This window comes from Mesocricetus auratus, unplaced genomic scaffold (genome assembly GCF_017639785.1).
Source record: "Mesocricetus auratus isolate SY011 unplaced genomic scaffold, BCM_Maur_2.0 Super-Scaffold_4256, whole genome shotgun sequence".
NCBI classification, from domain to species: domain Eukaryota; kingdom Metazoa; phylum Chordata; class Mammalia; order Rodentia; family Cricetidae; genus Mesocricetus; species Mesocricetus auratus.
Window position 1 is genome coordinate 28,664,827 of NW_024429182.1, and position 25,993 is coordinate 28,690,819.

At 37.8% G+C, this 25,993-nt stretch overlaps 1 protein-coding gene across 2 annotated transcripts in view; it reads right to left on the reverse strand.

Annotated features, from left to right (window-relative positions):
* Positions 1-25,111, reverse strand: part of A1cf (APOBEC1 complementation factor) — a 70,968-nt gene extending 45,857 nt beyond the window's left edge. For both annotated transcript variants that reach the window (XM_013115271.3, XM_005063693.4), the window contains exons 1-2: positions 25,023-25,111; positions 3,475-3,618 (exon numbers count right to left, since the gene is read on the reverse strand). In XM_013115271.3, coding sequence (XP_012970725.1) covers positions 3,475-3,573 — 99 coding nt within the window. In that variant the 5' untranslated portion in view covers positions 3,574-3,618; positions 25,023-25,111. The remainder of the gene's footprint in view (positions 1-3,474; positions 3,619-25,022) is intronic.
* Positions 25,112-25,993: the final 882 nt, after the last annotated feature.

The following is a 25,993-nucleotide window of genomic DNA, read 5'->3' on the forward strand; positions in this document are numbered from 1 at the left end:
TTCCCAATGATTCCAGGTGCCCACCATCCAGATGAGATAGTGAAATTCTCTCTATGAAAATTGTCCAATTTTTCTAATTGAGTAATTAATGTAGTTTTTTTCTACTTTAGGATACTTTCCTCCCTGAAATAATTCACAGTCACTGTGGAAATATTGGAAAATAAAGAAAATATCAAGCATGAAAAAGTGTACTTAAGCAAAGAAAGTATTTTTATTTTCCAGTTCACATATACATAATTTCTTAAACTGTTAATTGAAACATTTAGGTTTTAAAACTAAATGTTAAGATGTAGACACTTTTCCACATTATAAGAGTTTTTTTGCTTTGACTCTCCTCAAAACATTATTTGTTGGCTTTAGAAATCTAGGAAATATAACTAGGAGTAGAAAAATAGAAGGAAAAAAACCCTCAAATAACCTCACCAGGGAGAGGCGAAGACTGTTTACACTGTAACACTGTAACACTGTAGCACAATTTCCAAATATTTCTACATCACGTAGTGCTGCTATGGAGCTTAAAGTCTAACTTGTTAGATTTATATAATTTTTAGAAATAACAATTATTTAAATCTTTCTTTTTAAGGATGTGGCATTGAGTTTCTTAGTCCCCAAAGAACTTTGATGAATTGTTCAGGCACAACTATCCAAGAATATTCAGTTATATAAAAAGAAATGTTACAACTTATGCTCTTAATCCTTATAAGCACATGTTGTTGAATCAGTCGCCACATTAAGGGCTAGCTTATGTTATTAAATAACTTGTAAAATTCTATTTTTGATAACTGTGTTTTTCCTGCTGGTGATAAGAGAATACAAACCTGTTACTTCTGTTTTGAATTTGATACCACACTGGAAAGACAGAAAAGCAGTTCCTTTAAGTCAGAAGTTAACCAAAATCTTCATTTTTGTCCAGAGATTTAAAACAAACAACAACACAAAACTGATGCTATCTTCTGACTTTTTTGGTATCAGTCATTCCTTTATTCTAGCAGAGGAATGCTGAAGTATTAGGAAGACGAAGGAGATTTTCCCAAATCATAGGGCCTGAGGTTTTGTATTGATACACAGGTCTAGTCTTTCACCTAAATTGTCCAGTTAGCTGGCCATGAGTACACTCAGATGATACAGATTACAAAATCAAGGCTAAGAGTGTAGGGGAAAATTAAGGTCTCCAGCAATTAGGAAACTTGTTTCCACATTTTTGGAGAAATTCAGATCCAATAATCATTCTGCTATGAAAACATATTTAAGTAGTGCTGTGACGTTTAGGTTCCAACAAGAGTTTTTGAACGCCTAGATATATTTATCTCTAAAATGGCTATCATGGTTTATCTTCCATCTTCTCAAGAGGTGGTTGCTATCTAAATGAATATGGAAGGAAGCCTAGGTCAAGAAAAGTCCTTGAGGATTGGGTGGGGGTGGATTGGGGGGGTCAGTGGGATGCACGGGAGTGTGGGAGGGAGAGGGAATTGGTATTTATATGCAAATTTTATAGTGTAAAATTAATAAAATTATAAAAAGAGAAAGAAAAGTGTGGCCAGAGGAGGGTCCTCAGGCAGTGAAACTGGGCTGTGTCTGTGATCTTACAGAGGGTCACTACAGCTTCAAGTCCTCAGATCCTTGGGTCAGAACCGGTCCAGTATAACCCTCTTTTGCTTTAGCCGTTGTGCTGCTTCAAGGCCAAGTGAGAGCTGGCAGTTAAAGAGCAAGGAATAGACCAGAAAACAGAAGTTCTTTCCCACTCTTATGTGTATAGGATGGGACCAGAAGGTTGACTCTACATAATTACATTTGACTGAAAACTCAGCATTTTCACAAGGAAGCTCTTATTACCTGAATATTACTAAACTATCATGAGTAAAGTTGAATGGGCAGTTTATGATGTAGGAGTTTCCCCTTACATTTTTTTTTGTTGAAGAAAGTGGCTATGCAGTCATAATTTATTTAAGCATTTCCTTACTTTCATCTACTTAGGTTTGTGATAGCCAGGTATTCTATGGTGTTTTTGACAGATTTTTACATACTTCTATCATGTTCTATACCACCAGAGAGGTAGACTACCCTTATATGCCTAAAGATTGAATAATAGGTTTTATAAGTGTTCAAATGCTTTTCCACTGTGGAATCCCTGAATCTCTGAATAAAAGTTTCAGGCCTGAGGATAGATGGAGATATATGTATACACATATTATATGTATATGTATACGTATATGCATATATTCACTTGATTTTAAAATATTTATGGAAGAATTTATCAATAAAATGAAGAAAAACATTGTTTTAAAAAAGAAAGACCATCTTTACAGCTCACTGTGCTTGAAGATATGTGAAAGACATTAAATATATTTGTTTTATGGACTGAATTTTTTAGAATTATCAGTGATTGTTTTAGTGTAGTGGAAAGATACATAAATATTTAAATTATCCATTCATTTTTAGAGATTAAAAGCATTTACAGTTCATTGATTCTAAAATAGGTCAGCTTTTGGTAAATACTATAGCAAATATCTCAGTGTCTCTCTTGACTTACTGAAACTTCAAAAAGTCACCTATGGAATAACAAAACCTCATGAAATATTTAAAAAGCCTGACTAGCACGCTTTATTGGGATGAAAAATATAAATACCTGAGGCATTGTATCATGTATAACAATGCATTTATGATTTATAGTGTTAGTATAAGTAAACCTTGGGCATTTCCAATAATATAACAATAGAACAGCTAATAAAAAGCAGAATTGGCATATTTTATCCCTACTTAGATGTACCATTTGTGTTGATAATGATAGGTGTATTTGAGTTCTTTGGAAAAGTATGTAGGTGACAAACCAATAGTTGATGGATTCACATTGTCTTACTACAAAAGAGGCATTGTGTATTCTAATGGGATGTTTTTTATGTATCTAATACCAACCTGCTCTTTAATGTAGCATAACTTCCATAAGAGAAGTTATCACACTGATAATAATCATATATAAATAACTCCTAATAATTAGCTTTTTTCGTGGCCTCTGTTTTGTTTTTTCAAAAGGACCAACATGGACAGAGGTTGTTGTTATATGCCCTAGACTGGACAAGCTGTAAAGCTAGTCTGACAAAATGTTACCTTCTTGGAAGCCACATCTTGGAGCCTTCCTTCATCTTCAAGGACATTTGTTTTCTACCAATTCCTATAATATTAGTTAAGCTCATCCTTACTAAGAACTGGGGGTTCTAACTGTCTTTTCATATTTTAAAATATTCTTTCAAAACTCTATTGCTATGGATAATGGTTCTATTTTCAAGTCACAAGTTAAGGTTGAGTGTATAATCCAGGGGAGAAAGAACTTCATCTACAAGTTCACCTTCAGAGCTGAAAAGACAGCTCTGTGAAAGATATACAGGGGCTTCTGGCATTCTACATCAAGGGACACTAGTGTTTCCAGGACTCTGAATTCAGTGTTGAGTCTCAGAAGACATCACAAGAAGTTCCTACCTGTACCAAGCTATATCCCGTGCGCTGGACCAGTGCGCGGAGGGCTGCTTCCTTCTGGGTGCCGCTCAATCCATCCCCGGATTTGTGATTTGATTCCATTGACAGTGATTATCAGCAAAAAATCAGGTTAATTAGGGTTGCTCACTGAAACCAAATTTAAGATAAATTAAGTAAATTGCTATAGCCAAGTCCTCAATTGCCCTTCATGTGAAGGGCATATTTAGGATAGGCCTATAAATGAATCATCAAGGTTATATCTACTATGAGCTTCATTCAAACAAGCCTTGCCAAATGTATTTAAAATTATGCTCTTTTAAAATTATATATAATTTAAAATTATATATAATATAAACCTTTAGAAATAAAAACTGAAGGTTACCCATTCTCTAAAACATAGTCTACTCGTTCTTGGTTCAATTACCTTAACACGTTGCTAAATATATGAACAAATTTAGTTCATGTCAATTAAAAGGATGTGAAGGGAGACAGCCTAGCAGTAAGACTGCTTGGTGCTCAGGCATGAAAACCTGAGTTCAAGTTCAAGTTCCCTGAACCATGTACAAAGTTTGCAACCCTAGCACCATGGTGGCATCTCTGGAGCTTGTTTGCCTCCAGCCTAGCTCTGGGCTCAGCAAAAGACCCTGTTTCAAGAAAATGAGGTGGAGAGTGGTGGAGCAGGGTGCCTGATGTCTTCCTCTGGCCTTAAGTGTATACTGCGCATTATGCACCTGTGTATCACACACACACACACACACACACACACACACACACACACACACACGGAGGTAGGGAGGAAGAAAGAAAGAATGAGAATGTGCAGATTTCAGAAGAAGAGGCTGACACTAAACCAAGTGTGCTAAGGTAGGAGGCCAAAATTCTGAGGTTGACCTTTATTAATCTACCCCAGATGGCATATGTATTTCCAGAGACATTTGCCTATTTATTTTACAATAGTGTTATTTGTTTTTTAAGAATTTTATCAAAAAATAATTTTATCAATTAATTAATTGTGTGTGTGTGTGTGTGTGTTTACGTACATACATACATACATACATACACAAAGCACACACAGAGGTCAGAGGACAACCTTCAGAAGTCAATTCTCTCCTTCCACCATCTGGGTCCTGAGGATTGAACTCAGAAGTTAGACTTGGCAACAAGTGCCTTTACCTGTTGAAACGTCTATCCAAAGGTTCTGCCCTTGTTTCTAATCTTGATTTTCTATCTTGGTTAGGAAATTATAGTCTTTTACACTATAGTTGTGATTTGAGATTAAGTGGCAACTCAGGTTAGGTCATGTGGCTTTACTACCACAATTAGACTACATAGTTTCTATGGATAGTAAAATATTGGTCAAACTGTTGGTCGGCACAGCTGTAGAAATTGCTATGTAGTAATCTTAAACATAAACAAAAACTATAAAAACGATTTTGAAAATTTACCTCTGAATGGATGGGGAACACGGCGAGGGGTGGGGGTGGGGAGTGGGAGCTGGGAAGAAGAGAGGGGGTGAAGAGGAAGAGAGTTGGTCATGGGGGAACAGGAAGTTGAGTGGGTGGGGGTAGAATAGGGGGAAGAGGGAATCATGGGATAGAAGACAGATCAGGCACCAGAGTGACCTCAAGTGATCTAAAGGGATAACACCAATTGGCAAGCTAAGCAATAGTGGAGAGACCACTTCGAATGCCCATTTCTGATAATGAACTTGATGTCTATAACCATTCGGGAGCCTTCATCCTGTGACTGATGGAAGCAGAGGCAAACACACAATCACTGAACTGAACCCAAGGAACCCAGTGACAGAGAGAGAGAGGAGTGATGAGCAAATTGGCAAAGACTGGGCTGGCAAGACCAGCAGAGATGGCTGATCTGAGCGGGGGGAGAGCTCTTGGACCCCAGACCAACAGTGGGGAGACCAGCATGGGACTGATCTGGACCCCCCCAAATGTGAGTGTCAGCGAGAAGGCCTGGGCAACCTATGGGGCCCTGAGCTGTGGATCAGTGTCTATCCCTGGAATACAAACAGTTATCGTGTGCCTATAGCACAAAGAGGGATGCTCTCTCAGCCTGGACTCTTAGGGGAGTGCCTGGACCCTACCCAGAGTGAAATGACAGACTCTAGATATCCCCTATGTGGAGGGATTTTGCAGTAGGGTGGGAGGAGGGGGAAGGGGAGTGCGGGAGGAGGGGAGGGAGAGGGAGCTGGGATTGACATGTAGGACAAGCTGTTTAAAATTAAAATAAAAAATGATAATAAAAAAGATTTATAAAGAAACTATTACAAGTGTTACATTTTGTATTAGTTTCTTTGTAAATGTTACTAAATTTGCTAAATGTTACTAAAGTTGCTATTTAATCAGGAAGCTCTCAGATCCTCCCTTTGTGCCTTGCTTATCCTGGAGACCAGGAAGGACACGGAGGATCTGATAAAGTTATTTCTATGTGCCTTAATAGCTATGAAGGCAAAGTCTACAGTCTGTTGGCCAAGTTGTAGTTTTTCCTTTTCTAAACTTCATTATTTCCATCAAGAAGGTAATAGTTCATGATTACATGATGACTTTGCTTTTTTTTTTAAAAAAAAAACTACCTTGAATTTTGGTTAATAATTACTAACAGTTTTAAAAGGAATTTTGACATCACAAAAGCCTCTCAGCCCATTGGCGTTCACTATGAAGTTTTGAGAAGTCCTTTATTATGTCTAAATCTCAAATCACTGGCCATCAGTATATCAGAATGAAAGTCACAATTTGCAACTAAAGGCTCTTTAAGGATTGGGTGTATTTTAGTGACATTTTTAGTACTTGATTAATATGTGTGAAATCTTAGGTTTAAACATGAGAACTCCCAAACAAAACCAACCCAAACCCAAAAGAAAACAAAACAAAAAGAAAGACAAAAGGAGAATAGAGTTGAGGAAGTTTGTGGAAGAAGTAGAGGCCCAGTTATGGGGACTGATTTTATCAGTGCCTTTATCAATTTGATTGGCAGAAAGACAGATATCCCAGTCTGAATTTCAAGGAAGTTTCCACTGGGAGCTGACTTGGGGCTGATGTATGACAGGGTTTAATTTTGAAACTGGATGAGCTCATGTGAGGACTTGGTAGAGGAGGTATACCTAAGGGGCATCTCTAGGTAACTAACTTCTAGAAGCCAAGAAATAAGGAAGACTCATCAAAGGAGACCTAGATGAAACAGTATAATGGTAAGAGAACCAGGGGCTGAGGTGGTTTGGAAGCTAAGTAAAGAGTTCTGAGAATGGGGGAAGCCAGCTGTTCAAGGCTCACTAGGCAGGAACACAGATCTGAGAGGAACCTTTCTGATCTCGTTCTGCTTTTCCCTGTTGTCTCCAGCAAGCTTCTTGACTATGTCTCCACTGCAGAAATGATACCCCACAGTCACGCTGGGTTTAATGAGAGTAACATGGCTTTGGAAAAGCGCTGTGCCAGCTAGAGTATCACTAGGCACAGGATCATAGCATCTGTCAGAGAAGGCAGGAGAGGCAATGCAATTGCCAGGCACCTCTACTCTCAACTCTCAAGCTCTGCTATGAAAGCTTACATGGCTTTGTGGGATAGTGCTGTTACTTAGTTCGGATAAAGAGAAGAGTGAGATAAAAATGGATGTTGACAGAAGAGGGTCACAAGTAGCATTCTGGGAAGAATCATACATTTACATGCCCACTCGGGCTTTTCACTTGTGAATTGTGATAAGGAGTAGGCTGTAGTAAAGATGAATGAGAAAACACTCCCGATGTGTTTTGCTTGGGTCTAGCATATGTGATTCAATGTGATTTAATATTCCTGCTAATAAGTCATAATGGAGAACAGCTGTGAGATGGAGGGTTAGCTGAGTAATTCCAGGAAGCCCTTGCCCTAGTTTATTTTCTGTTCCTGTGATAAACACCATGACCAAAAGTGACTTAGGAGAGAAAAGGTATTTATTTCAACTTACAGGTTACAGTCCATCATTTAGAACAGTGCTTCTCAACTTTCCTAATCCTGTGACCCTTTAATACAGTTCCTCATGTTGTGGTTACTCCCAATCATAAAATTATTTCATTGCTACCTCATAACTATAATTTTGTTACTGTTATGAATCATAGTGTAACTATTTGATATGCAGGATTTCTAATATGTAACTCTCAATGGGGTTGCAACCCACAGACTGAGAACTACTGATTTGGAGAGTTCAGAGCAGGAACTTAAGCAGAAACCATGGAAGGGTGCTGTTTCCTGTTTATCTAGCTTGTCCACTGAATCCTGCTTAGCTAGCCTTTTTTATACAGTACAGGTCCACCTGCTTAGGGATGGTACTTCCCATAGTAGACTGGCAATCAAGAAAGGACCTCACACACATGCCCACAGGACAATCTGGTGGAGGCTCTTTTTCAAATGCAGCTCCCTTTCCCCAGGTATCTAGGTGGTGACATGTTTCAATAGAAGCTTATAGGACAGACTCCCTGGAAAATCTTCCTTTGACAAATATAGTGAGGGGAGACAATGATAAAAATGCCCAGCTACCATTTAAGGGTCTCTGATCAATGTCCCCACATTCCCTAGGATTATTTTTTCTTAGCAATGAATCTGTTGACTCAAATGTATATTGCCTACTGAATAAATGGGCTTCCTGTCCTGAGTGTGGTAGTCATATCTGTATTACAAGCCTATTGGACAAGGGGCTGCAGCAATGAGAATCATGAGTTCAAGGCTAGTTTGGGCCACATAAGAAGACCCCATGTTAAAAGAAATAGAAGGTATCCCCCTTTGCTCTTCTGCTTCTATGCTAGGAGAAGCCCTTTGAGCCTCAATGACTATATGTGAAATTAGGATAGTGGTATTTCTTATTTAATCTTCTGAGGATTAAACATTTAGAGAAATATCAAATGCTCAAAATGGTCTCTGACATTTAATACTCACACAATGTTGGCTATTATATCTCTACATATAGATGAATATATAGATATGTATGCATACCATGTGGTACATAAGTCTCATGTCATCAGCATGACATACCAGTATGTTTCTTTAGATTTCCAGGTTCACTGCTTACAACTTTCCCTTCCCTTGTCTTCCAACTTCAATGACCTTGTTGATTCCATCTAGATTTGGTTGAAAGCCATTTGCTCTGTGCTGTCTTCTTTGACAATCTTCCTAGGTAACATTAGGAACCCTCTCCTAAGTGCTCTCAGGAAAGCTTGTACAGCCCTGTATTGCCATACACAGTGCTGTAATGTTCCCTTAAATATCATGCTCACTGAAGTCTCAAATTGCCAAATGAAAGCGCCATCTTGTACTTGTAGCCTGCCCCAAACACTTGATGTTATGCCAAGTGTTCAATAGACATTTAAGAAATAAACAGAAGACTTGGGATGAATATTTTATAGATTATAGTGATTTGTGCTCAATCAGAAATAAAGTGAACATATATATCAAATATCCTAGTAATTACTAGTTCTCATTATTTTGAGTAACGTTTTGTAGTTCTACCCTAGAAAAATTTTATGTGAGAAATTGATTTTTGATTGTTTCTGTACATGTAGTATTTATGACAGATAAGAATAAATATTTCTCAAGTGCAAAGTAATTAAAACTGGAAATGTTTTGTTCTCTAAGAATTTATTGCTTTACGTCTGCTTTATCCATTTCCATTGGATCTAGCAGAACCTAGGAATTGTGGTTCAAGATTTCTGCTTCCCAGGCTTCCTAAATGACACCCACGCAATCGATGGGACCTCTGCTAGTAGATCAGTATTTATCCATAGTATAGGAATGGACTTTGGGAGCCCATTCCACATAGAGGGATGCTCTCTCAGCCTAGACACATGGGGGAGGGCCTAGGCCCTGCTTCAAATGACATGACAGACTTTGAAGATCCGCTATGGAAGGTCCCACCTTCTCTGGGGAGCAGAACAGGGATGGGAAGGGACAAGGGGTAATGGGAGGCAGGGGAGGAGGGAAGGGAGAGGGAACTGGGATTGACATGTAAACAATCTTGTTCCTAATTTAATTCAGAAACTAAAAAAAAAAGATTTCTGCTTCCCTCAAAGTTGAGGGAGGTTTGGAATAGGCCTCATATCATCTAGCTGGATTGCTTAATACAGTTCATTCAGAGTTCACTGCTGGGAGGGGTCAGAGTTACAGGCTGGCCACAAGGTCTCTGGTGTTAGTGGGACTTGTGTCAGAGACGGTGGAGGGAGGGAGGAGGAAGAGAAGGAAAGGTGTGGGGAAAATGTTGACTTTTCCAAATTTTTACCTCTTGAGTAGCAATACATGCTATTAATGCAGTCATAACTCTAACCCATTACAGAAAGAAGAAATCTATTTGATAATAAAATTTTGGTGCCACAAAGAATAGCAAGTTACAGAGGAAAATAAGGACAGACTTGAAAGTGGGGATTGTTCCTTAGATTTTATTGTCCTGGTAGAACCTACAGTGGAGACTAGGGAGACAGAAGGAATAGGGGAGCAGACTTTACTTTTCTTTCTAAAGTCTCTCAAAACCAGAAGTCGGTCAAGACATGAGACAAAGGCTGAAAAAGCACATGGGAGGGAGACATGTTTACAAGCAAAGAAGCAAGAGCTTGGAAAATGAAAGCAGAGATTACAGGCAGAGTACAGAAGAGGGACGCAGACAGTGGATGTCAGTGGGCATCTTTATTAAAAGTTAAATGAAAGACTTATCCTCACCTTTTATGAAAAGGTCAACAAGTATTGACTTCCTCTATACAGTCCTGCCTTTAGCAATTTAGAAAGAGTAGTTCTGTTGCCATAGTTACTGTGTCATCCACTTATTTGATGCTTTGGAAGAGGTTGGATGAGGAAACTGAATGGGGAGAAAGACAATTTATGACCTGGTCAATAGTGGCAAGGGGTCCTTCTCACTGAGCAGGACCCCTTGTGCATTTGAAGTTGAGGAAGGTTTTACTTGCTGTTTAGATGTGTCTAAGCTACATGCATCTTTCTTTAATGTTCTCTGTGACCCAATCTTGCATGCTAAAACTGAGACATACACAAATGGTTGAAGCAAGAAATTTAGCCTTTTAAAGTATCTCCTGAGAATATCACAGAGTTCCAGATTGTACTGAAATGAAGGGTTTGTGATAAAAGTCCCTGCACATTCTTGATGATGCAAAGTAAATATTGCCTTGCATTGTTCAATAAAAACAAGTGTAAATTAGTTCCAAAATTAAACCTAGAAAAATGTTTACAAATGAAAGCAATAGTTCATTTGAGTATACATCATGAACCATAGAAAAGCTAATAGGGAATATTCATATACACATACATATTCATATATGCACACAAAAGGTTGTGGCCATGATTATGCAGATTAAAGAAATAGAGGCCATGCATTTGGAGAGAGAGTAAATAGAGGTACTGGGAAGGATTGGAGGGAGGAAAAGGAAATGGAAAATGATATAATTATATTTTAACTTAGAAAACTCAAAAGCACTTTTTAAAGTCTTTATATGTCACCTTATTATTTACAAAAATTATCAGTAAATTTATGGGAATAATTTCCCTGTTATTAAGATATCAGTTAATGTATGATTCTTTAGTTTGTGCCTAGATAATCTCAAGACAAAAAAATTAAAGTTGTTTTAGGGATCATGTCAATTGCACTTGTAATGAACAAAACCTTCTCAGAAGTGAATTCCATATTGTTTGAGAACACAAAGGCAATTTTAATTTCTGTTCTTCCACCATGATTTTAACTTTCTGAATTCAAGTTTTCTTTTTTAAAAAATATAGTATAAGACCATTGATACTTAACTGGAAGGTTTAAAAAATAAAATGACTGCAACAACAAAATAATTGAATAGATAGGAATAGACAGGGTAATGGATGTAAGAGCCAGTCATAGGGCTGGCATTTGACAGATACTCATCTGATATTCCTTTTCTGTCCCTCAGCCACCTTTTGTGAATTTCTCATTGGTTGGTGTCCATGCCAGTCATTGTCCAATGTGGGGGAGATGTAGTTCTGGATGTGTAATGCTGAGTTCCTTCAAAATGCTTCAACAATTAGTACATTGTGCTTTTCTTTGTTTCAGGAAAGTCTGTAAGTCCATTATAATGTGTTTTTCATTTCTCACAGAGTGTATTAGTGTTGTAAGGAAGCTTAGACATTACCCAAATACCCAGTGATGAAGAGATATTTGAATGACCAATGGTACAGATCAGGTTGATTGTTTAGAAAAAAGAGGTACCACTGAGGTAGATTTAAGGAAAAATATAGTTGAAAGCTCATGAAAAACAGTTGTGTGTTAAAATTATAATCCTAAAGAACTTTGATTATAATAGGCTAACTGGCTAAACTGGGTGGTAGGGAAATGATTTATTTTATTTTAGTCATTCTGCTTATTTGACTGTTTTTACCTTTCTGTGATGTATGGCATCTAAAATTTAAAATACAAAAAATTCAAAGTTTTTAGTATATGAACACTTGGGGAAATGTAATTTTCATTATAAAATTGGGTCAAAATTTTAATCTAAAAATTTGCTTAAAACAAAAATCACTGCAAATAATCATTCAAGGGAAGAAGCTAGGATGAATCGTAATGGATTAATAGATAAAATAGAATTAAAAAGGCAAAATTCTACAGACTTGACACTAGAGTAAAAGATTATGGAAAAAATGAATTTCCAGGAATGCTGCTGGTCATCCAGGTAAAGAGAAGTGAATTCTTATAATGAGAGGAAAGTCCATTGGTACAAGCTAGAGACTTCTCAAAAATGAGAATATATCTTCTAGTAATTTGAAAAATATAGATACAATGGGTATTTACTTAGAAAAGTATGATTTCCTTTATAAAATTGTTCCAAGGATAAATTAAAGTTTTAGATAAACCAATAACCAGTAAGGAAGCTTTTCATGAGTGCGGAGTAGAGCCCAAAATCCTTGCGGTGGTAAAGACACAGCAAATGTGTCACATTAGAGCAGTCTTGCATACCTTCTTATTCAGAACAAGTATATCAGTTCTATAAAATTGGATTGCAGCTATTCAAAGTACACTGCAAGGGAAGGTAGACATGTTCTTTCTCTAAGAACACAAACAAGATGCTAGGAGAAAAACTCACCAATAAAGAGAAATAAGAAAAATAAGCATAGGAGAAATGCCTGAAATTACATAAAAATAATAAAATCCAACAGAAAGCCCTAAAAATTTCAGACAAGTAAAAAGTTTATTATTCAATGAAATCTGTTCTTCCTTATTTTTTAATGTATTGTTACTCCAATTTAGGTTGTATTATTTTACAGTTTGAGAACTCAACTCCATAATTCTTCTGGGTGTAAGAAACACAAAGTAAATGTCACAAGTTGTATTGAACACATGGAATGATCTGGATCCAGCCTAACCAACAGTAAGAAACAATCCTATGAAGGGAAATCAATGGCACAGAATCAAAAGCCTTGAGTCATAGTTCTGTTTAGATTGGTATTTGCTAATAGGTGTTGTTTCAGATCACGGGAGGTCGTGGACAATTTGAGAAAGAGATAAAGTTGGACTATTACCTCATAACCTATGCCCAAGTTCTAAGAAGACTAAGGAGATAACCTTTAAAGACATTACATAACTACTAGAACACAGAGAACATTCTACTCTTGTGGCATGGAAGGTCTTTTAAAGTAAATGTAAAAATCCACAACAAAAAGACTGGCAGATTTAACTACATAAAAATCAAAAGTGCATGTAATTGCAAAGTAACCTCAGCAGAGACTAAAATAAAATGATTGACATATAAATAGTAGACACAAATGATATTTGTAAAATGCCAAGAATACTTTTAAATCATTAACAGAAAGAGACTCACAAATGAGTGGACAGATGAACTAAGGGAACAATGGGTCAAAAGGAATAAAGATAATTTAAAAACTTGTAATTCATACATGATGATCTTTGGTGCAGAAGTTAAAACACTAAATTACTTCTTTTTGGCTGTTAGGTGGTAAAATTTTAAATGTTAAGTAAAAATAATAAATAAATCTAACACACACTAAACACGTGTTGCCTTCCATGTTTCATGTTTAAACAAGATTTACTTGATCCCTATAAGAACTCTGTGAAGTAGGTGTTAACATTTCTGTGATTAGGACAGAAAGGAGTAAGCCCAGGAAGAGGGAAGTTAGCTGATACACCCAAGATGCCCTGGGCGACAAGTAATAGACAAATCATCTTAATCTAAATGTCTGGAGGCTCAGAGCATGTGCCTTTAATTACTGATTTTTTTTTCTGTATAAAAGAAGTGAGTGAGGGTAGATGAGAGCATAAAGTCTACCCTGCTTCCTTCAGAGTATTGTTATGAAGAACACAGGATGTGAGGAAATCCAGAAAGGACAATACTGTGAGTGTCCCCTCTCCTCCACAGGGACGCATGAGCTTCTTCAACTACAGCATTATGTAATTTGATCTGGACTGAAAATGTGCTATTGTATTAATTCCTTTGACTAGGCCATAGTAGATTGTGTGATGATGCACATGGACCAAGCGTACTGCCTTTGCTCTGTGAACACACGGTCAGGTCATTTTCAGCCCTCTGTAGACACTGACCATTTCTCATTCAGATTCTAGCAGATTTTCATGGTTTACCCTGGGGTATATCATTTGGCAGAATGTAATATGGCTTTGTATTTATTTTTATTCTTCAGTTAGAATTGGTTTTCTTCCATGGCTCCTGAGCTCTTTTAGACTATAGAAAATGAGATAGAAGGAAGTCAACTAGGGACCAAATCCCTGATGCAGTAGTACAATGTTGGGTCACCACAACCACAGGACCTTTGCACGACACCAGACATGACTGCTTTTTGAGAGTGGGTTTTTTCCTCTGCTGTCAGTTGTGCTTGTAACTCTTCTTCATTGCCCTGCTTCTTACTCTTGCTCAAACTCCTCTGCTGATTCTCATGGCTAATAAGTTACTCGTTCTATCTAATTTTGTATTTTATTTTGGGTGAGCACTGCTGGGAGACAAAAGTTTCTAAGGAAACTTACTTTTTTTGCAGCAAGGTTTTGGGCCATTAATACTTTGCTTATTGCTTGCTACTGATTGCTTAAGATTTATACACCATCTGATTTGGATTCATTTGGAGTCTTACCTGGAGTAACTTGAGCTAACTAAACCAACATACTGAGGAATTAGTGTAGTAATAAAATATCTACAGAGAAAGATAACAAATATGAGAATGAATATATGTACACAATTTGTTCTAAATCAAGGCGTTAATTTTCTAATTTTTATTTAAAAATTTTACAGTATCAAAATCAGGAATAATAAACAATATAATTCCAAAAAGTTACCAGAACTCTTGAGAACAATTAAACATAACCATGTTGGCAATTGATTGTCATTTGTGAAAAGCAGTCCTGATAAGGGTAGAACTTTTTTTGTTTGAGGATAAATAAACCTTAGGTAATAAAATTAATCTATTTTTATTTAAAATTCTGTTTAAAAGTGTGTAATCTGTGGTCCAGTGGAAACACTTCTTAAATCATAGTCTCATTAAATAGGTATTATAGAGACAGGCTTTATCTGCTTCAAAGACATCTCACCGCTTATCTGTTTGAAACTTCCTTTAGATATCAGAGAGAAGCCCTTTAAGTCCCTGGGATTTAACTCAAAACTAAATTGTACAAGGAGAGACAAGAAGAGGAAGCACTAGCTTCTGTACATCTCAAAACAGGACTTTGAGATTTAACTGTGTTCTTAAAGGTTAGCAAGTGCCATTCACAACGCTGAACCTCAGCCTCCTCCAAATTCATCTTACTCTCAGAAACATCACCTTACTCAACTGATCAAACAGTGACCATGCCTAGCCTGAGTGAATTCTTTATCTGTGACTTCCATTACTTGCTTTAAGACCTTATCCTCGTACTATTAATTGCTCTATCTGGTCCGTTCTAGTCACGGGAGTGTAACCGCAAAAGATCCAACTGACAACACTTACGAGATAGTGGGGACCTTTGAAAAAAGAACAGACTCCTGTTTGGAGTTAGTTATGCTCAGGTGTTATCCCGATTCATGGTGTGTGCGTGCGCATGCGCGCACGCGCGAGTGTGTGTGTGTGTGTGTGTGTGTGTGCATATGCACACCTAACAGCGTACTATGTGTCAGAAATTTAAAAAATGGAATCATTTTCCTGCCTATAGGAAGCCACTAGTTGACCATAGTTAATAAGTATACAGTTTTTAGGAAAATGAGAAACTTTAGAAAAAATATGATTATTTAATCTCAGTTTGCAAACTCTGGAAACAGTTTCATATATATGTTACATAGTAACCCCAACTTCTTCAGGGGTGAGCCTAGCATAGAGACACCCACATAACATTTACAAAAGGGGGATCAGTCTCTTGTGCTTGTTTACAAGAATGGTCAGCTGCTAATTAATGTGGAGCTGGGACAGAATAAAGATTGCTCAAGACCATGTTTCGAACTATTGGAACAAGACAAACTGCTGGAATTCCTGGTGGCAGAATGGCACCACATTGTCCCACAGAGAAGGAAGCATTTTCTTGGTTTCCCTTGGTGGGTACTGGTCTGTAATTCTTTCCATGCAGTCCTGGCTTAGCCCTCTCCCAGCCCATCTTCTACACTTAGTTTTCCCTTCTGTGGTATGTACTTCATGAAGTTTCTGTGCTGGTGCCGGGGACTGATTTGGGGGCAGGATAACACATTTGATGCCTGCATTATTGTCAGACTTATGACTAACAGCCATCTGTTTCAACAGACACTTGAAGTTTTATAAGAGGCTTTGGTTGCCCGGTGGGTTTGTTTCTCTGTTTGTAACCACGTAGATGGCAAAGCCTGCGAGGTTTGTACTCTAGTGTAAAGATTCATCCTTCTACTTTGTTTGCTTTAATTACTACCCAAGATCCTTCAAGTCATTCTATGTCCAAAAATCCAGAAGTAATGTCAGTGGGAGAGAGCATTTATCCCTTGGGAAAACTGCCACTGAAATGGGAGAGGTAGCTACAAGCTCACATTTGCAAGCTGGTGGAGAGGATTCTGTAAGTTTCTCAACCTCCTTATTCCATCCTAAAAATGATTCTCAGCATTCCATCCCGTGGCCCGTCTCTCCTAAGCATTAAAGCATTGATTTCTAAAAGTTATGGCTTTAATATCTAAGGCTGGCTCACACTTGCTTGGTATTGTCTTACACAGTTCATATATAATTTTTGTTCTCCTTTGCAAAAATCTTGCTTTTAGTAGAAGTTAAGTAATTGGCACAAAGTCAGATGAGTGGACCAGGATAAGAGTCTAAGCAGTCTCACTCTAGAACTTTCTGTTTTAACATAGCATTTCCCTCTGAAATGTCAACTCTATGTATTACTGGACTTTAATATTTTGAAATTCTGAGATAATGAATGATTAGTATAGAACACACTTTATTTTATGTATTATTTCAGAAAGGCAAACAACAATGAGTTTGTAGATATTGTAGGTTTTTAAATTTAATGTTGATGGGTATTTTTCCTGCATGTATATTTGCACAGGCCAGAAGAGGGTATTGGATCATCTGGAACCAATGTCACAGATGATTGTGAGCTGCTGGAAATTGAACCTGGGTCGTTGGGAAGAACAGCCAGTGCTCTTAACTGAGCTATTTCTCTAGCTCCATTATAGTGTTTTGAATTTTAATTTATTTAGTGTGTGTGTGTGTGTGTGTGTGTGTGTGTATACAAGGTGTACATTTCTTATGGTATGGGTGTAGAATTAGAGGACAATTATCAAGAGTCTGTTACATTCTGCAACCTTGCAGGATATGGACATCAAATTCAGGAGATCAGTCTAGCCCACAAGTGGCTATACATTTTTCCCACTATGGTTTCTTAAAGGACTACATAATAGCATTCTCAGGGTGACTCCAGTTCAGGTGACTGTACCTGACACATGTGTTTGTTATCGTGAGAGAGTGAGGGACATGCTGGGCTCAATGTCTGGTATATGTGATATACCCTTGACAAACAAGAATTATTTACTAAGTCAACTCTTCACACAGACACCTGCTTCAAGTCCATCATTCCACCTTCTCCTCCAGGTCTTCCTTCTCCACTATCCAACTTTCCCTTTCCTAATTACCATTCCTACATAGCTTTGACAGTCTCATTTCTGTTTAGGATTTGTGTGCTACAACCCACACTCTGCCTCCCAACTAATTTGTTTCTCCAGAAAAACATCTGGCAGAAAATTTATTCTTTTGCTAAATACTCTATTTGGGTCAATGGAGCTCATACTTGGTAACATCTGAGTTTCTATGGAAAATCACAAGTGAATGTGGTCTCATCCAGGACTCCATGTGCAGGCATGGGGCCACTTACTCTTCCTACTGCAAAAAGGGCATGTTCTCCTAGGAGATCTTTGTCATCTTCTTCCAGACACTACCAGAATGTCTAACAATTATGCCATGTTTTCAGTGATGGCTCTGTGGCTGATCCTGCCACTGTGTTAACAGTACCTTTATATACAACACACACACACACACACACACACACACACACACACACTTCTGTGAGTGGAGTCTCTTTGTCTCTAAGTCACAACTGGGTCTCCTTTAACCGAGTCTCTGTCTTCTATGAATCTGATCATAGTGATGAGATGGCTCCTGTTAACACTGAAGGTCCTATTAGCCTGTCTTCCAGAATTTGCAGAGAATAAGTGGAATTAGAAGTATGTACGGTAGGTGGTAATACAAAGCAATGGCCCATTTGAAGGCTAGAGTTTTGTACTTTGATCCTCACTGTTTTTAAAAAGACGTTTTCTATTCATGGGGCATTCACTTAGTTTTTCTCTGTCAAGAGATCTCAATGTTCTTCCCATTCCAAGCTACAATACTTTTCAGAATCACCCATCTGCCCTTGGTTTGCAAGCTGATGCATGTGGTGTGACTTCTTTGTGTTTCTCCATGTCCCTAAGTCTTAGTTTCTTATTGGAAAAATGATAACTATTTTACAGAGGGATTAAGCCAGTTCACCAAAGTGCCTAGCATGTGGGAAGAGCCATAGGAGAATGTTATTATTAATGCCACTATTCTCCTAATTACAGCTTGCCAGTTGTAATTGGTTAGGAGTAACTGTCTGCACTCTGCTGGCAATGTGTGGGTGGGTGGGGCAGCTCCAGAAAAGATTAGGAGATTTTTCTGGCAACACAGTTCATTCCCTGTGGTATTGGATTTAGATTTCGGACTTCCAGAAACAATATGGTTTGAGTACATCTAATAAGCCTGTTTGCTTCGTGATAACGGTCCAAGCCCAGTGAATAAGTGCTATGCAGAAGCCCAATAAAACAGATAGCCGGACGATTACTAACACTACTAGAAACAGAAAAACAATTGCATCTGTCTGTAATGCTTCATAGTCTCCCAACAGTCTGCTAGAAGATTTTATGATTGTCTGCTTCCACATTTCTTCCTTGTGCTATCCCACAGTTCTGTAATGGTTCACTTTGTTTCAAGACTGCTTTCTTCAGGGGCCTCTTTGGGACTGGGCTTTCATTCACATTGGTGTGTTCTTACTTTATTGTTTTATTGATAGTCAGTCGATGTTTACTAGAACAGCTGAAGACCTAGAGGTCAGTACTATTCTGCATGAACAGATGAAGTTCTCTTTATTTTGAATGCATAGAATGATAAATCCAGTCTCAGTTACCATAACCAGAACACAATAAAGTGTGCATGAAGAAATTTGATACCAAACTCATTTAAACTCTTCTATATGCAATATTTTTAAAATGCTTTTACTGCTGCTTGTAGATGCAGTAGGACTCTCTAAGCAACAATGTGGGTTAGTTTTTAAGGAATTGCTATTTAGGGAGCCCCTAGAAGTCTGCACAGACAGTACTTTCCTTTCTTTTATTTTGATTGTATACCAGAACTAGATGCTAAGACTCTGTTGCTAATGACCTTGGTTTTAAGATATAGAAAAAGGGGAGGGCCTAGGCTCTGCCCTGGATGAAATGACAGACTATGGATACTCCCCATGGAGGGCCTCACCCTTCCTGGGGAAATGAGTGGGGATTGGGGGAGGGAGGATGGGGTGTTGGTGGGAGGGGGTGGGAGGTGGGGAGAGAGAAGGAGCTGGGATTGACATGTGAAGCAACCTTGTTTCTAATTTAAATTTAAAAACAAAAATTAAAATTAAAATAAAATATAGAAAAAGCAAGATGGAACTGAACTAGATGTTTTCACTCTGCTGGATAGCTTGAAGGTGCCAGGAACTGTTTCTTAGACTACAGGGGAGATAACCCATTATTGGTCTTACTCCATTGTCTACTTAATGAACTACCATACCAACCTATCAAGAAAAATATGCTCACATATACAATAGTGACATGACGGTTACAAGGATAACCAAGCACTCCCAGGTTGTAATTTGAGGCCTGCTCCATAACAGGGAACTCATGCTCGGTTCTGTAAACTTGGTTAAAAAAAATAAAATCAAAAGCCACTATCATGTCTAGAGAGAGCATAGTCCCTAGGGGCCAAAATACTAGTGATCTTTAGCTAAATAGACAGTGTCAAACTGCCTTTTATACATGCTATTCTTGGTCCTAATGCAGTGGTTCTCAACCTGTGGGTCCCAACCCCTTTGAGGTTGAATGACCTTTCTACAGGATTTGAACACCAGATATTCTGTATATTAGATATTTACATTACAATTCATAACAGGAGCAAAATTGCAGTCATGAAAATGATTTTTATGGTTGGGGATACCACAGCATGAGGAATTATATTAAAGGGTCACAGTATTAAGAAGGTTGAGAACCACTGTCCTAATAAAAGAAGTCTGTCTTTTCCATGAATGGCAGTGAATGATGAAACCCAGGAATGCCGAAGATTCTGAAAATAAGTGATGGCGGAAGGCTCACTCCTAAATACAACATTTATATTACTCCAATTACGGCTCAGGGATCATTGTGGAAGAGTGCATCAGCAGAATGTAGGAGCCATAGGATAGGGGTAATAACTGTGATATGCCGTTCTCTAGAAATGATATGGCATGGTAATCATGAATCCACAGCAGCTACAGTTACCTGCACTAGACCTTTATAAAACAGGCCTTGCCAGTATCCAGCACTAGATCGAGAAGAGGCTCATAGAGTCCAACCCTTTACTTCTGAACTGATATATTCTGGGAGAGTGGGGACCATTATTTTCAGTTATGGATCCATTGCTGAGACCATGAGACTCCAAAGGTTATTTCCCAACTCCCCCATCATAAAAGCTCAGTGGGTCACAAACCAAGCAAAGTGACTCGATTGGGACAAAAAGACTATCAGGACAGGCAGGGGTGGGAGACATGCCTGAGGAGAAATTTGGGGACTTGAGTTTTTGCTTTCCATTATGTGTTCTGGGAATTGAACTTGGGGTGCAGGCTTACACAGTGAATGCCTTTACCTACTGAACCATATTTCTGGCTCTTAAATACATTTATAAACTAGAATCTGCTGTGGGAATAAGGTACTACAGTATATAACTCCCATACTCAGACATAGTGTTCTTTAAATCAATTGAGCATCTTAACCAATAATTATTTCCTAGTTGGTGTAGGAAGTAAAGTCATTACTACCTAATTGGAAGTGGGATTTTATAGAAATATAATCAGTTTGCTTATTTAGACATTCAGTTTGGTTAAACTGTCATGTGATAATTCCCATTAGACATATTATTTACTAGTGCAGAACACTCCGCAAGTCCAGGGAGTTTTCGTATCTTTATGACTCTTTCCTCTTAATATCACTAGAAAACCACCCCCCCACTGGAAGAGGGAAGCCTGGAGCATGTTCACATTGTTAATACTGATACACATAAAATTTCCTCCATAAACCCACAGAAAAAAAGCTTAGCTTAGATGTCCTTCAAAATATCAGATTAGGGAGCTAAGGTGTTAGCACAGGTTAGTGAAGGCAATAATTTTTACAAAAGGACATGTAGGTGGACCTCAGAATTTGTGGGTTCCCCATAGATTCAGTTAACTATAGATTAAAAATATTTGCAAGAAATGCATATGTATTGAACAAAAACAGGCATTTATCTCTAGCAACATAAACAATGCAGCAAGAAACTCTTTAATAGTGTTTACAATGTGCAAGGGACAGGATGTAGCCCAGAGATAGTTTAGCGTATGTAAAAGAATGTGTACAAGTTATATGCAAACACTGCACTGTTTTTACATATGGAACTATAGTACATGAGGATTTGGGTAGCACAGAGGTCCTGAGCCCAACCCCCTGAACCAATTACCAAGGTATGACTATATTTTAGCCTTTTAATTGGATCCATCCAAAATATCCAATACAAAACTTTGATGTATTAAATTAAAATGGTTAGTCATGAATTTATATAAGTAACATTATAGGGTTTGTCTGAGTGGGTTGTATTTATACACTTAGGAATATTTATCTATCTCCATCATCTGTCTCTTTTCTCTCTTTATACACACACACACACACACACATATTAACAATTAAAAATTATAGGTCATGAATTTGAGAGAGAGCAGTGAGTGGTACTTTGGATGACATGGAAGGTGGAAATGGAAGGGGAAAATGATGTAATAAAAAATTTTAAGTAATGTGTGGAGTAGGATTGATGGCTTAAAATGATAAAAATCAACTTTCCTGATCCCTTTGGTGGTAAATATTTGTTAATGACTAGATTTGCAGTTTTAAGCTAAGGAGCAGATGGGATTTAGATGGTGAATATGGACTATCACTGCAGGGATGAGGCGTCTTTCCCAACTCCCTTTTCTGGGGGAGTTTGGACTGTTAGAATTGCACTTGAGAGAAGCCTGGTTACTGTGTCTATGGATAAGATAAAACGAAGCTTATCTTCTGTTGATCAATACTGTCTTGTTTGTGCTTACTGAGTCATGTAGAGACACATGTGGTAATGAAAGCCATTGGGCAATAGTACCCAAAGTATTACCCTGTGTCCTAAGGGATGCCAGTGTTTTCAAATGTTACTGAAATAGGTTTTAGACCAGCTGTCTGTGTAATGAGGCTATCACACCCAGTGTCTGAACCTGAAACTATGGGTGTTAATAAAAACATGTTGAGTTTTCAGTAGTAGTTCTGAGAAATAGTTTCAGTTATCCAGTTTGTAGTTGTGTGTGTGTGTGTGTGTGTGTGCGTGCATGTGTGTGTGTGTGTTTATATGTTCTCAAGAAGTGCAGTGGCTTTTGTAATCAATGGATTTATTTATATAATTTTCTATTTTAATGCAATTGTTTTGAGAAAGCTAGTGGGTGGTAAGTTTGGACAGTTTAAGTTTTTCTGGAAAAATGGAAAATAGAACAAGGGGGTCAACTTGTTCGGAAACACCAGCACTCTGCTTATCAGTCTTTACAAAGTTCTACAGGTAGATTATATATCTGTTTCTTATCTAAAGACTCTGAACTCTTGAGAAGTCAAATAATGTCACAGCTTCATAAGCCAGAGATGAGTGGAGTTAACATTGCAGCCTGGTTATGTCTGCAGAAGAGTCTGACATTCTTGCTGTAATTAATTTTAAAAACTCTAATTTGGGCATGGCTTTGTTTAGTGGAAGACAATAAAAGCATATGAATTCTTGGAAGTTCTGACTAAGATCAATCTTAACTCAATGATTTCACTTGACACTGGTCATCTAGAATACTAGACATGGGCTTTAAAAGTGGTCTGTTCTTAGCCTGTAGCCTGAGGAGTATAATGTTGGAGAGACATTGGTAGACAAATGCTCCTGGAAGAAGTTCTCTTAATCAGTAAGGTTATGAAACTGCATTACCTGTTCTTTTGGCTAACTGCAACAATAAACACCCATGTGCACATAGTAAATCTCAATGATTGAGCGCAGTGTGCACGTGTGCTCTGGAATTAGACTACCTGGCTGGGTCACCTGGCTATGCCATTTGCTTTCAACATTGAGCCTGTTAAATAATTTGTCTACACCTCAATCTAATAACAGTAAAGTATCTAGTAACAGTGTAATAATAATAGTGGGGTATTCTAGGAATAACTTGAGATTAAATTTATAGAGAGTGCTTAGAAATGTACTTGATTATCTTATACTTAATAAATATTATTGATATATTGAAGAGCACCCAAATACTAAGAAGAGCTGTGTTTAATTGTCTAACATCACTTACTCAGCATATTTGATTGACTATGGAGACACATGTTTATGGTCCCTTCTGTTCCTGAAGTGTAGTGCTGGTAATGTTAATACTTAGAACATCACTGAATAATTTGTCATTAGCCTAGTTTAAAATGGCTACTCACAATTTTGTATACATATAATTCTGTGAATGTCACTTAAAACAACTTCTTTCCAACTGTATTTTCTCTTCCCCTTATACTTAACACACAGCAAAACAGAACAGAAAGACATATATGTTTTTTAAATGGGGAAGTACCAATATTACTTTAGAAATGGCCTGAAAAATAAACAAGAAATATCTGCTTCTATGTATTGGCAGGGGAATCCCTAATTGCTTGGATAAGTAAGCGATTTTCCTTTTATTACAGATTTACCTTCTCACTGTACGCTGCTTAGGATATTAGTGTTTCAAGCTAGACTAACTGACTCATTTGATGCTCCTTACACTGGAAGTTTATCAATATTTGGTTTATAAAATGTTAATCTCTTGGGATGCATAAATGATTCTCAGTTCTTGTCTCCTTGAAGAGTCACCTCTGTAACTGTCACTGGGACAGTCATGTGTTTATCGGGGCCTCTCTGTGGTACCTACTCTAATCATGGTGAAACAACAGTGCTTTAGTCAGAGAGGTGAGATTCTGATAGAACAGAATGCCCTAATCTATGCCCCCCTTAAAACCATCATACATGGGTGGTTAGCTATCCCTCAGGGGTGACAGAAATAGTAATGTAAAAATACGTGGGCTGTGCTGTGTTTGCTCAGTCTATGAAAGCGATCCTTCTAGGTTGAGAGTTAACACACTCAAAACGTCAGTTTTCCATAATGGTCTTTGTTTTCTTTTCTTGCTAGAATTAAAAGCAAACAGCTTAGGTTGCTGTTTTGGCAAGCAGGTTAGTGGCAGAAGACACAGCAAGAATTCGTCCCAATTCTTTTCTTAGGGTGGTAGCATACAGTAGTTAATTGAATAGACAGGGTCTAATGTATGACAGGAATTAGGACTGATACACAGAACTAAAAAAATCTTCTAGAGATGTTAAACTATGTCTTTTGTTAATTACATTCTTGTTCCCAGGTCCTAGGGACAAGGACAGACAGTAAAACACAGCTCTCCCTGACTCCAGATAATCTGGATGGAGGTAAGGGTTGTTGCACAGGAGCCCCACTCATGAACCCACAATTATTACTCCACTTTCCATAAGCTTTGGAAGCATATCAAGGAGTAAACCATGACATTCATCTCAGCTTGAGATTATGGGATCATTCCAATACATTGTTTTGTTTCTCAGTTGGTTTCATTAATAGAAAAGCAAATGACAATTCTCTGGCTTAGACTCAGGGATAGTAAAGAGCACAAGTTGTTTTCATGCATTCTCACAGATACCACAACACAGAATTGAAAATACAAAAAGCATGGACCATACCTGAGCAATTTTTGAGGTTCCCCACCCGGAAAAAGTTTCCTTGATTATGGCGAATTCAGCGTGCCACTTTGGTTATAGTCTAATCATCGTATCAAACTCCAAAGGTTCAGTGGCTTTAGGTTTGGTTTACAATTCCCTGGGGTTAAACTTTAACTCACCCTGTCTCTTGCATCCATGCAGCCCTTTGACCAGGTAACTGGGTCACTATGGCCTAAACAGAAGCTACAAGATTGTCCTCTTCTCTTATTTACAAAACGAAAATGTGTTTCTCATTGTAGTCAATTCTCTTTTGGACCTAGCTTATGGACATAATTTAAATGCAGGATTCACTCCGTTTTAGGAAACTAAGATTTTCTTTATGTGGTCACATTATTTATCTTCTGTCAAAGTAATATAATGGGTAAGGTAATTTAGGAGACTATTCTGTTGTGTCACACTTTTTCTATGACTGTTTTACATGGAATAAAGTATAGAGTTTTAGGTCAAGTATGTAGATTAATGCTGGCTTACAAACACAAAACACACAAAGTGTTTTTATAAACAAGTAGCTGAATTTAGTCCAGTGTAGGCTGGGGTAAACATTTCACAGAAGCTGCTCATTCAGATCTGAAGAGGTGGGGGGCGGCTCTTCAGTAGGAGCCCGTGCTGTTGTTTTTTGCTGGGAATCTCAGTAGTAACTGCGTTTCTTAAAGAATAGATAATTTGTATTTTTAAAATATATAAACTCTGCAGTTAAACTATCCAGCATGGGCACCAGTCTATATAAGAAACCTCAAGGGATTAAAAAAACCCACAACAATAACAACAAAAAACCCTATTTACAAGATAAAAACAACAAACCCTTCCCTAGTTTTAAGGCTTATAAAACATAGGCTGTGAAAATGGAACTAAAGGATACTTTCCCTTGCCTTCGGGTCAAGTAAGAGAAGTCTAATTTCCCACAAACCAACGTAGGACATATTTTTTTCTCT